The following is a 16,977-nucleotide window of genomic DNA, read 5'->3' on the forward strand; positions in this document are numbered from 1 at the left end:
TTTTTGGTGGTATTTGATCAGCACTGGGGTTTTTTCTTTTTTTTGCTAAACAAATAAAAAAAGACTGAAAATTTTTGAAAAAAAAAAAAAGTTTCTTTGTTTCTGTTATAAAATTTTGTAAATAAGTAAGTTTTCTGCTTCACTGATGGACACTGATGATGAAGCACTAATATGCAGCACTGATGGGCATTGATAGGTGGTACTGATAGGCAGCACTGATGAGGAGGCACTGGCAGGCATTACTGATGGGCACTGATTGGCATACCTGGTGGACCTGGGTGGGGGGACAGCGGCTGCACTGATAATCAGCACAGACCCCCCCCCCCCCGTCAGGAGAGCAGCCGATCAGCTCTCCTCTACTCGAGTCTGGCAGTGTGAGTGGAGGAGAAGCCGATATACGGCTCTTCCTGTTTACGCTGTGTTCAGCTGTGATTGGACACAGCTGATCAGATGGTCAGAGGCTCTTTCCCGAAAATTGGTGATGAGGTGTGTCAGACTGACACACCTCACTAACGATTGCCCCCCCGTGGCCGCGGCTTATCCTGCTGGATGTCATATGACGCCCAGTCAGGATAACTGAACCACTTTCTGGCCGTCATTCTGCTATATGGCGGACGGGAAGTGGTTAAAATAGAAATTAACACTTGCGCATACATACAAAAAAAAAAAAACAACAACAACATTCTAAATACCCTTTATCCCCCTTTTTTTTTAAGGGATCACAATCTCTCTGTTCTCAGGTGCATAAGGAGCTCAGAGAGCTGAGGGCACAGAAACAGCAGTACCCTGGTCTTCCCAGTGAATGGCTGTGAGGGGGGGGGGGTGTTAGGACATTTCTGATCATTGTTTACTGCTTGTAGTTGTTCCTCATAATTGAGGTGCTCCAGTCCCCTTATTAATGTTGTTGTCTGGATTCTCTCCAGCTCCAGCAGATCCTTCCTGAGGATGGATGACAAGAACTGGACAGAATACTCCAGATGTGGCCGAACCAGAGTTTTATAAAGTGGCAGGATAATAGTTTTATCTCTGGAGTAAATTCCCTTTTTTAATGCATGCTGATATTCTGTTAGCTTTCATTGCTGCAGCTTGACATTGCACGCTATTGATCAGTCTGTCATCTACTAGGACCCCCAGATCTTTCTCCATCCTGGATTCCCCCCACAGGTTCTCCCCCTAATGAGAAGCTTGCACTTAAATTTTTTTTTTTTTTTTATGCTCCAAGTGCATTACTTTTATTTGTCAACATTTTCCATGTAGTTGCCCACCCCATTACTTTATTTAGGTTTTCTTGTAAAGTTTCTATACCTGATGTAAAATTATTGCCCTGCATATTTTTGTGTCGTCCACAAAAACTGAGATTGAGCTATTTATCCCGTCCTCTATATCATTTGTAGATAAATTAAAACACAATTGGTCCTAGGACAGAGCCTTGGGGTACCCCCACGTACCACTCCAGACCTGAGTACAGGCTATCTATTACTACTATTTGGACACGCCCCTGTAACCAGTCTTCTATCCACGAACAAACCCCATGGTCCATGCCTACAGACCTCAGCTGGTAGATTAAGCGTTTATGGGGAACTGTATTGAATGCTTTTGCTAAAACCAGATAAACCACATCCACAGGCCTTGTAATTCACTTTAATTCATTGTTGATATTCAAAGCAAATTCACCCATGTCTCCATGCTTTTTTTTGTTGAGAGATCACCCCCCCCCCCCCCCCTTTCCCCACCCCACCCCCCCACAGCATTTCTAGACGCAGCCATCTTGAGTAAGGGCAGAGGATTCATGTAGCAATTGCTGCCTGGAATCCACCTGCCTTAGCTCAGGCATGCAGGCAAGAAGGTGTGCTTAGCTAAGAAAGCCCAAGCTCTCCTCCTCCAGATAAAAAACAAAATGCCTATGAAAACTCCTGGAATATATGACATCATTTTGGCCTAGGCCAGAAAGCAACTGAAGAAATGAAAACATATGAGAAAACATATGAAAATGGAAAAAAAGAAAAAGAAAAAAAAGTTTAAGATAAAAAAATATATAATATACATCGCTATCTATTTGCTATCTCTCTAGCTCCTGCGTCACCTCCTCCCATGCTCACCTCCAGGACTTTTCCAGAGCTTCTCCAATCCTATGGAACTCCTTACCCGAAACTGGCCGATTTATCTCCTACTCTATTAGCTTTTAGACGATCCCTGAAAATCCTCCTCTTCAGAGAAGCCTATCCTACCCACACCTTTCTCTATCAGCTCACCCCCCACAGTTATTGCCTTTTGTTTCACTTGACCCTTCCTTCTAGACTGTGAGCTCCAACGAGCAGGGCCCTCTGATCCCTCCTGTATTGAAAAGTGTTGTAAAGCACTGCGCAAACTGTTGGCACTATATATCCTGTATTATAATAATAATAATTTATTTACTAATGCCATCTATTTACAAAAGTGTGGTAAAGCACTGCACAAACTGTTTGTGCTATATATCCAGTATAATAATAATAACAATTTACTAATGCCATCTATTTACAAATACTAGCAGCATACGGATTAAAAATAGTTAATGTTGATGGAGAGAGAGTTCACTTCCTCTTTGAGGGCCAGTTCACACCATAGAAACGCAGTCTGGATGCGTTGCAGATGCTTTTCTGCATGTGCGTTTTTGATGCAGTCCGGTGCATTTTTTCCCCCCTCTTTTTTTTTTTAACCTTAAATAAAGGAGGTGTGTGACCCGGTGCATTTTTAATTAATTTTTCCACGTTCCAGTATATTCCAGCGCAGGAAAAATGCAGCATATTCTACTTTTTTGTCTGGAACTGGAACGCACTGGAACTGACCACACTGGTGGGAACTATGGCATTGAAAACCCACACAGTGTCTTGAAAAAGAATTCATACCCTTTGAAATGTTGTCATGGTACAACCAAAAAACATAAATGTATTTTATTGGGATTTTATGTGATAGACCAACACAAAGTGGCACATAATTGTGAAGTTGAAGGAAGGGCGTGGCCAGAGTACACGGCGGACCGGAAGTGACGTGAGAGGTGGAAAACACCGATGGTTTTATCCTTTATAGCGCAGCTTGCTGAATTTAGATGTAAGCAGTTATTGTTTTAATAAGTGGTCTATTTTAATGGTACTACACTATTGGAGGCTCTTGTGTCTACTTCATCTTTATATGTGAGTCTGGATCTCTATCTGAGGATAAGCGGAGGAGTCTCTGGAAGGATGGACCATCTTACCCATATTGGAGGTTGATCCAAGGCTCATGTTATACACCTATGAGGTGAGAGTTCTGTGAGCACTGAGGTGTTGGTGGAAGCAGAAAGATTCTTTGGGATTATTATATCAAAGGATTATTCATCAATCACGGTATATTTGAACACTTGCAATATTAAAAAATTATTTTGGACACTTCATTTGCACATTTTACAATCACAATTATCACTGTTTGTGATTTTTCACAATCTTGGATATTTATTGTATGATTTTTATATCTACACATATGGAAAAGCGCAATATCACTTTATTACTATTTTTTATGAAAATGATAAATGGCTTTCAAATTTTTTTTACAAATAAATATGTGAAAAGTGTGGGGTACGTTTGTATTCAGCCCCCCTGAGTCAATACTTTGTAGAACCTCCTTTCACTACAATTACAGCTGCAAGTCTTTTTGGGGATGTCTCTACCAGTTTTGTACATCTACAGAGTGATATTTTTGCCCATTCTTCTTTGCAAAATAGCTCAAGCTCTGTCAGACTGGATGGAGAGCGTCTGTGAACAGCAAATTTCAAGTCTTGTCACAGATTCTCAATTGGATTTAGGTCTGGACTTTGATTGGGCCATTCTAACACATGAATATGCTTTGATCTAAACCTTTCCATTGTAGCTCTGGCTGTATGTTTAGGGTCGTTGTCCTGCTGGAAGGTGAACCTCCACCCCAGTCTCAAGTCTTTTGCAGACTCTAATGCCGCACACACACTCAGACTTTCCGCCAACAAAACCGTGGATTTTTGTTTGAAGGTTGTTGGCTCAAACTTGTCTTGCATACACACGGTCACACAAATGTTGACCAACAATTACGAACGTGGGAACGCGGTGACATACAACAAGCAGAGAAAAAGGAAGTTCAATAGCCAGTGCGGCTCCTTCTGCTTGATTCCAAGCATGTGTGGACTTTTGTGCGACGGACTTGTGTACATGCGATTGGACTTTCCGACAACAAAGTTTTGTTGGTGGAAAATTTGAGAACCTGCTAGCCAACATTTGTTGGTGGAAAGTCCGACAGCAAATGTTCAATTGGAGCATACACACGGTTTGACTTTCCGACAAGCAGCTCACAGCCTACATTTCCCGTTGGGAAAATACGACCATGTGTACGGGGCATAACAGGTTTTCTTCTAAGATTGCTCTGTATTTGGCTCCATCCATCTTCCCATCAACTCTGACCAGCTTCCCTGTCCCTGCTGAAGAAAAGCATCGCCACAATATGATGATGCCACCACCATGTTTTGGTGTGTTCAGGGTGATGTGTAGTGTTAGTTTTCTGCCACACATAACGTTTTGCTTTTAGGCCATAAAGTTCAATTTTGGTCTCATCTGACCAGAGCACCTTCTTCCATATGTTTTCTGTGTCCCCTACATGGCTTCTCGCAAACGGAATTCTTATGGCTTTCTTTCAACAATGGCTTTCTTCTTGCCACTCTTCCATAAAGACCAGATTTGTGGAGAGCACAACTAATAGTTGTCCTGTGGACAGATTCTCCCACCTGAGCTGTGGATCTCTGCAGCTCCTCCAGAGTTACCATGAGCCTCTTGGCTGCTTCTCTGGTGAATGCTCTCCTTGCCCAGCCTTTCAGTTTAGGTGGACGGCCATGTCTTGGTAGGTTTGCAGTTGTGCCATACTCTTTCCATTATCAGATGATGGATTGAACACTGCTCCTGAGATGTTCAAAGCTTGGGATAATTTTTTTTTTTTTTTTTATAACCTAACCCTGCTTTAAACTTCTCCACAACTTTATCCCTGACCTGTCTGGTGTGTTCCTTGGCCTTCATGATACTGTTTGTTCACTAAGGATCTCTAACAAACCTCTGAGGGCTTCTAAGAATAGCTGCATCTATACTGAGATTAAATTACACACAGGTGGACTCTATTTACTAACTAGGTGACTTCTGAAGGCAATCGGTTCCACTAGATTTTAGTTAGGGATATCAGAGTAAAGGGGGCTGAATACAAATGCACGCCACACTTTTCAGATATTTGTAAAAAAAAAAATGAAAACCATTTACCATTTTCCTTCCACTTCACAATTATGTGTCACTTTATGTTGTTCTATCACATAAAATCCCAATAAGATACATTTCTGTTTTTGGTTGTAACATGACAAAATGTGGAAAATTTCAAGGGCTATAAATATTTGTTCAATTCATGGAATAACCTGCTATCCATGTGTTTTTAATGCAGAAAAAAAAAAAAAAAAAAAAACGCACTGGACTGCATGTGGTGTGAACAGGCCCTTTAAGCCCAGCCATTCTGAGGTCCAGGGGAGGTGTCAAGGCCCTGTGCACCCCTATTTGCAATGTGAAACCCAGCTGCTCTACAGATATATATATATATATATATATATATATAAAAATTTAGCGCACGTACTTGCTTCACTACAAGATGCCAGCACTTTCACATTAATGGTAATGTTTAGTGCCTGATAGGTTCATTTGTTTAATATTAAAACACATTTGTCAGCAGTGCAAAAGCAGTAAAGTAACTGGTTTCCACCATTCCTAGATATGACTAGATGCTCTATAAAAACGTGTCAAACACAAGGCGCCCATGGGCTGAATCTGGCCCACCAGGCAACTTCATGTGGCTCTCGCACCTCTTTTACTGCTCCCCCTTCATCACCGCCCCCACCTTGTCTCAAAAATCAGCAGCAGAGAGGAGACACAATTCCTCTATCAAATCCTGCGCTTCTCTGTGCAGCTGCAGAGAGGCTCGTCTCTGCCACCCCCCGTCTCAGCAGTTGACAGCAGAAAGGAGGGCAAAACTCCTTCTACAGATCCTGCGCCTCTCTATGCAACCGCAGCATCCCCTCACCTTCGCCTCCCCTGATCTCAGCATTCAGCAGACTCTAGTAGCTGACTCCAGCCCTCCTCCAAACCCTACACTTTCTGCTTCCCATCTCTACCCCCCCAGCTTCTTCCCAGCAGCAGCACATGGTAAAGGGGATGCAATGTAATGTAAGGGAGGGTGAGGGACTGTTGACTTCTGAGGGTGGGGGGTTCTTGACATCTAGTGTAGGGGGTGGGGGGGTTCTCTTGACATACAGATACAACTGGCCCTTTGAGGATGACCATAATGCCCCCGATGAAACAGAGTTTGACACCCCCGCTCTAGAAGATGATGCTATGGCCAAACAATGATCCTGTGCCTGACCTTGCTGATCATGTCCTTACCCAGTACTGAGTTCTTAGCAGACTCCACAGTCATTAATAACTTCCTTGGTACCCAGAGGAACAGCTCTTCAGCCTGAATGGGAAGAAAAAGATTTTGGTCATTAAATGGATCAATTTTTATATTCATTGACCTCAATATATTTTATAAAAACCTGTCACAAATCCTAAACCAAGGAACTAGCAGTCAGTAGGAAAGGCTTCACGCCAAATCGGTGCCCTGACCCCAACCCTAATGAACAACTTTCTGAGATTAATTAGAATGCCAACTGCGAGCCAGGTCCTCTCTAACTTAAGTACCTAAACTCACAAATGCTCTTTTAGCCGACTTGGTACAAATTCTTCTACCCATCCAAAATCTTGAACACACTCCCAATTCTTGTAGAAAACCTACTCAGAAGAGTCCAGACTGCTATACCTGCAAAGTCGGGCAACTCCAAATTAAAGTGGTTCTAGAGGCTCAAGGTTTTTTTTTTTACCTTAATACATACATTAGGGTACAAAACCTTCTGGGTGCAGCTCCCACCCCCCCCCCCTTTATCCACTTGCCCTCCAGAAGATTTACCCCCCTTCATGACCAAGCCATTTTTTGCTATACAGCACTGTGTTACTTTAACCGACAAGTGCGTGGGCATGCAACTCTGTACATAAATTAAAATTTATATATTTTTTTTCCCCCACAAATAGAGCTTTCTATTGGTGGCATTTGATCACCACTGGGCTTTTTTTTTGCACTATAGATTTAAAAAAGCAAAAATTTGGAAAAAAACAAATATTTTTTAGTTTCTGCTACGAAACGTATCCAATAAAAAATGTAACAAAAAAAAAAAAAAAAAAAAAAGAATTTCTTCATAAAATTGTGGGCAAAATATATTCTGCTACATATGTTTGGTCAAAACTCCCAATAATTGATTGGTTTACAAAAACGTTATAGCATCTACAAACTTTGGGATATATACTGGAATTTGTATTTTAATAATAATGGTGGCGATCAGCAACTTAAAAATATGCACCGTCACTGTATTAATAACACTGGCTGGGAAGGGGTTAACATCCGGGCGATCAAACCGTTAAATGTGTGCCTAACAGTGCTTGGTGTATTCATTGTGAGGTGCTTTTACTAAGGGATGAGCACATCCCCCGCTGCAAGGACAGAGCTCTGTATTGTTTATATTGACAGAGATCTGTCCTGTATTCCTCCACACTGATCAGCGGGTGGCAGCGGTCAATCATTGGCCGGCACCAGCTGAACGGCTTGTGCTGTGACTAATCATGCCCCTACCCGGAAGTGCTGGATTACGCACTGGGTACGTGATCCGACATAGGAAAGCCGCTCTGCCGCCGTACTCATACACAAGGCGGTCGACAAGCACTTATACATAGTGTAAATATGTAAACAAATAAACCGCGCTGTCTCTTTGAGTAATGTGTTGGCAGCTGACACAGCAAAAGATTGGTTTGCAAAAGTGATAAATGCTATATAAAATGGAAAGTGTAGCGCTAATATGATGTCAGATACACTAGACAACAATTAATGTGACCACTGGTGCAGGGCTGTACCCCACATATAAAGGAACTCCGGGATAGCAAAATACTGTACGGCAAGATAATGTGATTAAATTGCCAGTACAGTGATTTCAAATGTTGATAAAAAATTATATATAATGAGATCGGAGAACCCCATACAATCACATAAGTCGGAGCAAACTGTCAAATGGTTGAAATTGATAGCTATATAGTGAAACAAAATAAGTGAAGCAAAAAGATATGTGCATTCATGGAAAAAAAAAATCAAAGTCCATATATGACGACATGGTGACTTGAAAAACTTGGTGCAGACAATTTGTCAGTAGATAATCTACCATATATATATATATATATATATATATATATATATATATATATATATATATATATATATATATATATATAGCTTACCAGAAAAGATGAACCCAAATAGTCTTGTGGTGTAATACACCCAGGGGGATCATTCCGCACAAACGATATTCAATCGAAGGGAGAGACTTCTATGGTCCTTCACAGCACTTTTCAAATGGATGCCCACCGAAGGGATAATGGCCAGAGAATATGTCAGAGAATTTTCCTCCCTCGTATATATTTATAAGAAGAAGAAGGAATAGGCCACATAGTGCAATTCCATTATGGATAAAAGCATTTATTTGTATATAAAAAAGGGAACGCTCACATTTTGTGAAGATAGAAAGGGCTTTGCAATTTTTGGTAAAAGGTGACGCAGTGGCTCTGCTGATGCTTTTATCCATAATGGAATTGCACTATGTGGCCTATTCCTCCTTCTTCTTCTTAATATATACTGGGGAGGAAAATTCTCTGACATATTCTCTGGCCATTATCCCTTCGGTGGGCATCCATTTGAAAAGTGCTGTGAAGGACCATAGAAGTCGCTCCCTTCCATTGGATATAGTTTGTGCCGAATGATCCCCACCACAAACCTTACGGACTCATTAGGCGTACGCCTATTTGGGTTCATCTTTTCTGGTAAGCAATATTTATATATATATATATATATATATATATATATATATATATATGTATGTATGTATGTATGTATGTGTTGGTGGATTATCTACTGACAAATTGTCTGCACCAAGTTTTTCAAGTCATGCACAAATGGAGAAATATGCGATTCCCACCTAGGTTCATTAACTAGTAGTACTCACCGATTAATATCGGGGGGGTGTAATCAATATTAGTACTGAACCAAGAAAAAAATAAATAAATAAAGAGATGTATACACACCCTGAAGAGTTAACTACAGTGTAGTTAACTCTTCAGGGTGTGTATACATCTCTTTATTTATTTATTTTTTCTTGGTCAAGTTTTTCAAGTCACCGTGTCGTCATATATGGACTTTGATTTTTTTTTTTTTCCATGAACGCACATATCTTTTTGCTTCACTTATTTTGTTTCACTATATAGCTATCGATTTTAACCATTTGACAGTTTACTCCGACTTATGTGATTGTATGGGGTTCTCCGATCAAATGTTGATAAAAAATTATATATAATGAGGTCACTGTACTGGCAATTTAATCACATTATCTTGCCGTACCGTATTTTGATATGACTGAGTTCCTTTATTTGTGGGATACAGCACTGCACCAGTGGTCACATTAATTGTTGTCTAGTATATCTGACATCATATTAGCGCTACACTTTCCTTTTATAAAGCAGTTATACATACCTGACCCCCATCTCGATCCAGCGATGTGCATGAGAGCAGCGTCTCTCTCCCCTCACTGGCTCACACAGCAGCGGTAGCCATTGGCTTCTACTGCTGTCAATCACAGCCAGCGACCCAATGAGGAGAGCGTGGGGCGGGCCAATTCACGCTGGGTGTGTATGTGAATGGACACACAGAGCGTGGCTCGGGAGCAAGCCTGCTCGAGTTCCCCCACAGCGAGAGGCTTGCTATTGGAGGCCCTCTGCAGGGGGGAGGGGCGAGGACTGCCAGTGGAGGACCCAAAAAGAGGAGGATCGGGGCAGCGCTGTGCAAAACCACTGCACAGAGCAGGTAAGTAGGACATGTTTGTTATTTTTAGAGGTCGACCGATATGGGTTTTTCTCTGGCCGATGCCGATATTTAGAAATCGCGGTGGCCGATGGCCGATATGTGATGCCGATTTTTTTTTTGGGCCGATATATTAGGCCGATTTTTTTTTTTTTTTTTCCCTTCATCTCATAAAATCTAGCAGTTAGACCCCTTTCACACTGGGGCATTTTCAGGCACTTTTGGGCTAAAAATAGTGCCTGTAAAGTGCCTGTAAAACGGCTCCCCTGCAGTCTCAGTGTGATATCCCGAGTGCTTTCACACTAAGGCGATGCGCTGGCAAAATGTTAAAAAAAAGTCCTGCAAGCGGCATCTTTGGAGCGGTGTATACCGCTCCTCCACCACTCCTGCCCATTGAAATAAATGCGCACTGCTGCCAAAGCGCCTGCAAAGCGTTTCAGCAGCGGCACTTCAAGGGCGCATTTAACCCCTTCCTCGGCTGCTAGCTGGGTTATAAGCGCCCTGCTAGCAGCCGAATAGCGCCGCTAAAATGACGGTAAAGCGCCGCTAAAACTAGCAGCGTTTTACCGTCAACACAGTGCCTGCTCCAGTGTGAAAGCAGCTTTAAGTGATACAGAAAATTTTTTACATTTAAACATTTATTAAACAAAACAAACCTCCAATAAAAAAAAAAACTATATCTTAAATATTAAATACACAAAAACAGGTAATCAAAACTTTTGGATGAAAAAAAATGGACTAACTTTACTGCTTAGTTTTTTTTTAAATGTATTAGTGTATTTTTTCAAAAAATATTGCGTTTAAAAGACCGCTGCACAAATACTGTGTGACATAAAATATTGCAACAACCGCTATTTTATTCCCTAGGGTCTCTGCTAAAAAAAATATATATAATGTTTGGAGGTTCCAATGCCTCGTTTCCACCAAGCGGATCGGTTCAGGTCGGATCGGTTTGGAAGGCCTAGAATGGTCCGGCCTATTCAGGCGAGCGTTTCCACTGCAAGTTGGACCGACAGGGGCCATACGACGTGGGTTTAGAAAAATGCTGTCATGGCGTCACACGTCCACCAATCAGTGTAATGTATCGTAGCTCCGCCCTAACCGAACCGTTCCATTTTCTATGGCCCCACATCTGAAGCAGGACCCTGAATGGAACGGTTCGGTTGTATGGGCCGCTTTCATAATGGAAACACCCAAAATAGCGTACTGTACCGAACCGAACCGATCCGCTCAGTGGAAACGAGTCATAAGTGATTTTCTAGCAGAAAATACAGGATTTTTACTTGTAAGCAACAAGTGTCAGAAAAGATTTAGTCTTTAAATGGTTAAACGGAGAGCTTCTACACACTGAGTTCAGTTCATTCATAAGTGTAAACATTGTATCTCTTCAGGTTCTTTTTATCAGACTTGGCTGCCCAGAGGAGGAGAGAAGTGCTTCACAGAAGTTTTCAGGCAACTTGTATTGACTTCTATTACAGAAGTCATTTGCAAGTCCGCTGATATCGGCCTTTTTTATCAGCACAATCGGCCAATGCCGATTAAGTAAAAAACACCAAATATCGGCTGGCCAATATATCGGTCGACCTCTAGTTATTTTAGTTTTTTTTTTTTAAATTCTTTACATTAAAGTGATTCTAATGTCCATGGTTTTGGAACGGGATATCAAACAAGGTCCTATAGATGCGATTGTTAGGCGTCCACAGACTTTTGCTGTGTATCTGCTGGTATCTTCTGGCTTTTTCTGAGTGACAATTGAAATACAGGGGGCGTATTCACTGTAAACATGTTGTTGCATTCAAACTACTGATAAAAAATGTGTTCTTAGAACACCACTTGCATACAACTGGGTGGAGGTCTCCTAATAAATTTGATCCACAAATACTACCAACCTCTGTTCAGTTAACTGAAACCTGTGCTTCATAACACTGGTAGGAATTCATCCTGCAATTCGGTTTGTTGAGAAGATTACTGATGCTGAAGCTTGGCATTCTATTACCGAGTCACCCATTAATATACACAAGTTACCTGCTGACTCCATTTACTAAAGACAGAACTCAATGTAGATTTTTTTTTTTTTTAGCACTGAATACAAATCATGTCAAAGTGACCCGGAGGCCCAGCAGGAACACCATGTGCATGCAAATAAAAAAAAAAAAACAAGCCCCAACAAATGATAAGCTTACTGGAAATGCTTTGGTGATATACAAAGAGTCTAATAAAATATTAAACAGCAATGATGGGCCGTAAGGCTACAGCTATATTCATTAAACACTACAACCCAAAAGTCTGCAGTGGGGCCTAGTACACACAGGAAAGCGTATAGTACATGGCTCTATAGTATCTATAAGTTCCATTGTTGTAAAAATGACTGGCTGAGCTGCAGTTTTACCACCCCCGATCCAGCCACCCAAACTGTAAAATAACAGCCAGATGGGGCTTTTCACATGCTGCGGCCAAGGCAATTTTAAACCAGAGTGTAGAGCTTTGAAGTGCTTGTCAAACTCACACCGTTGAGTTTAATGGGGCTGCACCGCAACCATGTGCACTGCTTGTGATGACAGTGCACCATTATAGGGTTAAATCAGGTGGTGAGGAGGTGATATAACTCCTCCTCACTGCCTGTCAAATGATCTCTGTGACTAGAAGGAGAGAGCCTGAGATTGGTACAGCAGGGATTTCTGCATATCCTGACCTGCAGTGAAGGACGGGCGCAGGGCTCCTGGGATTTGCAGAGTGCTGGAAGAGCTTGTACACATAGCAGAGTGGAAGGAGAGCATCAGGACATCTCCTAGCCCAGTGATGGCGAACTTTGGCACTCCAGATGTTTTGGAACTACATTTCCCATGATGCTCATGCACTCTGCAGTGTACTTGAGCACCATGGGAAATGTAGTTCCAAAACATTTGGGGTACCAAGGTTTACCATCACTGTCCTAGGCAATGCATTTTTGCCAGAATCCAGCTTCCCTGCTGTACTGATCAGCTCACCAGGCTCTCTACTTCCAGTTCCTGCAGCTCTCCCCCAGGGACATCTGTCAGCATTACTCAGTGAGAGAGAAGCTGAAAGGCTCAGAGAGGCATGCTGCAAGTGGAGGCCTCAAGGGCCAGCCAGGCACAGCCAAAGGGCCGGATGTGGCCCCGGGGCCAAAATTTTCCCAGGTCTGGTGCATAAAGTAGATTAAAACACTGTTCTTGTCTACAGCTTGAGAAACCAAATGAGGCTCCAAAAACAGAGGTGTTGTATAGAGTAACCAATCAGCAGCTATTTTCCACTTCTAACCTGCAGAAAAACTACAACCTAAAAAGTGTTACTTAACCCACAACAGTAAAATTAGTGTGTATATTCTTGTTATACTCGCTGTGAAAACTAAGGGGTTAATCCTCTTCTGTAAAAGGCTGTTTGATCCTGTATGCACAGATCCTCCTCTTCTTTCACTGACTCCAGGACATGTCCAGATAAGACAAAGTTGCTGGAGACAGGCTGCACATGCTCAGTTTGGTGTGTATTGCTAGAGAGCTTTTTTTTTTTTTCCTTGGGAGGGTGTATGTGATCAGCACAGGGCCAATCAGCACTGTCCAGACAGAGGGTCAGGTGTCCTGGATCCTGATAGGACAGCTCAGTGCTGTATGAAAACTCCTCCTACAAGCTTTACCAGAAACTGATAAAAGTCACAAGATTGCTATATACTGCTGATGAGAAAAGGTATTTAGCAGTTTATATTTGCTAAAATAATTGCATTTCCAAGTTCTGTGTACTGTGGGAGACCAGATATAGTGAATGCAGGCTCCTGGGTTTAGTAACACTTTAAATCTGGATTTTGGCCTACTCTGACAGTTTGCACTGGCTTCTATAAATGTATCTATGGGCTTGTATCAACAGGCAAATGCGTTCAGGTGCATTATGCTTGCATTTAAGATCAGTTCATTCAGAAATCATCGACAGGTAAATACGAGCTGCAGTTGACTTTCTTAAGCTATATTGAACCGTTTCAAGATGCTTTTGCAGTCTCCTATACTTGTATGGTGAGAGAAACAGTTCTGACGTCAACACAACCCTAAGGCAGAGGAGACATGGGAATCTAGGCTATTCCAGTGGAGAATAAAATATATTATTCCAAAACACACCTTTATCTCTCTTGTAGCCTTCAGTCCAAAGCCTTCATTAGGAAACTCTACAAGTTCAAATCCTTCAGTTGATGCCTCATTTGTTCTTGCCCACTCAATAAGTTCAGTGAAATAATCTTCTCTGTTCCCGTCAAACACAATGGACAAGCCCACTACAAAATGTCAAAATAAATTATTTAAGGAAAAAAAAAAAAAACAACAACAACTAAAAGGCATCACTAGCAGTTAAGTTAAACCTGTATCAAAGAAAAAAAGGGAACCTGTCACATTGTTGATTTTAGAACAAAACGAGAGGTTTTCTTCACAACCACCTCCTCTGCTACCTTCGTCACACTCCCTCATTTATCCTTTCATCTGAGGCTTCAGAAATACCCAGTAGCTTTAAGGTAAGGTAGGAACATCTGGTCTCCTCCCTCCACCCCATGATGTAGTGCCCAGGCCTGAGCGGCCAATTGCTAGACCCAAACACTCATGGGGACAGAAAGAAATCCATTAACCCTGTGCAAGCTCCAATACAAAAAAAAAAAAACGTACACAGGGATCCGGCTCGGGGCTCCAACAGGCAAACAGCATGGCAAAGGAAGCAAGAATCATTGGGCACAGGGGTGGGTTCTCAAGAGAACCCGTCACTTTGCCTTAAATGGACAAAGTGATGGATTTACTTCAAAACCCAATTCTGAGCAAATAAAACATTTCCATTTACAGTGGGGCTGTGCCCATACTGCAAGCGTTCATAGCTCATTTTGTCTAGGGGAGAGGAGAAACCGTTTTACTTACCTGATCCTTGGACTGTCCTCCCCAGCAATGCTTCCCTACGAGCCGGTGGTGGGCTGTCCCTTGGCGTCCTAACATCCAGTGCAAGACTCTAGACCGGTGGCGTGTGGGGGTGCAGATGCTGTGGGGACCTGTCTAGCTGCGGGGATGAGCGGAGGATGGGGTAAAGCAAATCTCCTTTAATTGTCCCCCTCGATTATAAACAAGCAATTTATTCTTGTATTGTGGCCACAGCCCCACAGCAAGGGGTCATTGTTTTGTTCGCCTGTTGGGCTTTAAGCTACAGTAAACACTGAAGGAAGGTGCCATAATGTGTTTTTTATTCAGACCTTTGACAGTCACACCAGGATTCTCCAAATTCCTTGTGCAAAAAAAAAAATCTTTCCAAAAACTGGCCTAGGTATCATCCCCCAAGTGAGAGTTTTCGAGCCTGGCGATAGGTCGCTCCAGCACCTAGACCTTCATTGAGGAAAGGGGCATGCCTACTGTCCCCAAACCTAGAAATGTGGACACTCTGTAAGACCTATTAATCAAGAGTTACAGTAGGAGCATGAAGGTTGTAGTTGGGCCTCTTGGACATCCACAAGGCCCTTAGTTGCCTTGTGGATGATCCTAATCTAACCAGCACATGTAAAATCTCAAATCTTAAACAAAGTGCAACATTTTCTCAGCCCTTTTGCTTTACTTTGCCTGCTTGCACGACCCAATTCTACAGGACTTCTATTCTTTCAAGCTCTGCAGTGTAATACAAACAAATGTTGCATATGGACAATTTGGCATTATGTGTCTTCTAATATTGGTGTAAATAAAACAAATGTCAAATAAATATTCCTTGTATAAGAAAAAAACCTTCACTGACCTTTCTGCTTTTTACGGATTCTTTCGACAAGGCTGCGGATCTGCACATATTCTTCCCACTCTCTCCCCGGAGCAGAACTGGGATTACTGCACTCTGCAGAAAGAAAACACAACAACTTTAACAGGAGACAGCAATTCTAATGTACAGCTCTCTCATTCACTTAACCTGCATCAACTATTGTTTTGGATAGAGAGGAGAAAAGTTGGAACACCCATCGGGTTTTATTGTCTGGGGCTCTGTTAGGGATATTTCCCCTCACTTTCTGTTCTGCAGTCACCTTTTACCAGACAGGAAGTGAGAGAAAATCTGCAACAGAGAAACAAATGACAATTTGAAAATAACAATCATTTACCTTTCAGAACCACTTGTATGTATGACTTTTTTTTTTTTAAGAATCATACTTAGCTAGGTGGATGCTGCATCTGTCCCCATGATGCTTCTAACACTGAGAACAGAGCGATCGAACACAGTCAATCGCTCGGTTCTCAGTTCCGTGAGCAGAGAGCTGTTTACTGCCAGTCAGCAGCTCCCTGCTCTGCCTCCCCGCTGTCACTGAAGCACTGGGCTGTGGATGGGGCGGGAGTGGCCGGCTCAGGCTATCAGCGGCTCATTGAGAGCCTAAGCCTGGTGTCGGTCCAGGCATGTGGGCGGATCCTGACTCCATTGTCGCGATCTTGCCCGAGCCTAGACTGGCTCTGTAACATCAGCTGACAGTGGCTGAAAACAGGTCACAGGAGTGCAGAACGAACTGCACTCCTGTGATCCACAGGAGAAATACAGGAAAACGAGCTTTGGCTGTATTTCTCCTTTAAATTTTGAGGTTAGTGGGGCAATCCCCTAAAACTTTCTAAAAAAGCAGAGCCAAGCTTCCTGGTAGAAGTTGGTTCTCCACTATGGGCTGGACAACATAGAAATGCTGTAAAAGCATGCTCTAATGCTAGCAAATTAATTTCATCAATTTTTTTTTTTTTTTTTAGACAGAGCTTTTATTTTGGTAGTATTTAACAACCACTCAGTTTTATTTTTTATTACATAAAAGGGAAAAGACCCAAAACTTAGATTTGCTTACATTTAAAAGGAGAAGTACAGCCAAAGCTTGTTTGGCTGTACTTCTCCTGTGGATTACAGGAGTGCAGTCCGTTCTGCATTCCTGTGACCAGTTTTCAGCAGACAGCGTGCTGAAGTCGGCTGACGTCACAGAGCCTGTCCAGGCTTGGGCAATATCAC

The 16,977-nt window shown here is 42.2% G+C and overlaps 1 protein-coding gene across 1 annotated transcript in view; it reads right to left on the reverse strand.

The window, feature by feature from the left end:
- The window catches only part of SETD3 (SET domain containing 3, actin N3(tau)-histidine methyltransferase), a 104,266-nt gene that overhangs the window by 59,012 nt on the left and 28,277 nt on the right, over positions 1-16,977 (reverse strand). Inside the window, exons 5-7 of the mRNA XM_073610826.1 lie at positions 15,751-15,843; positions 14,118-14,269; positions 6,447-6,519 (exon numbers count right to left, since the gene is read on the reverse strand). Coding sequence (XP_073466927.1) covers positions 6,447-6,519; positions 14,118-14,269; positions 15,751-15,843 — 318 coding nt within the window. The remainder of the gene's footprint in view (positions 1-6,446; positions 6,520-14,117; positions 14,270-15,750; positions 15,844-16,977) is intronic.

The sequence above is a fragment of the Aquarana catesbeiana genome, linkage group LG13, assembly GCF_042186555.1.
Source record: "Aquarana catesbeiana isolate 2022-GZ linkage group LG13, ASM4218655v1, whole genome shotgun sequence".
In the NCBI taxonomy this organism is placed as follows: domain Eukaryota; kingdom Metazoa; phylum Chordata; class Amphibia; order Anura; family Ranidae; genus Aquarana; species Aquarana catesbeiana.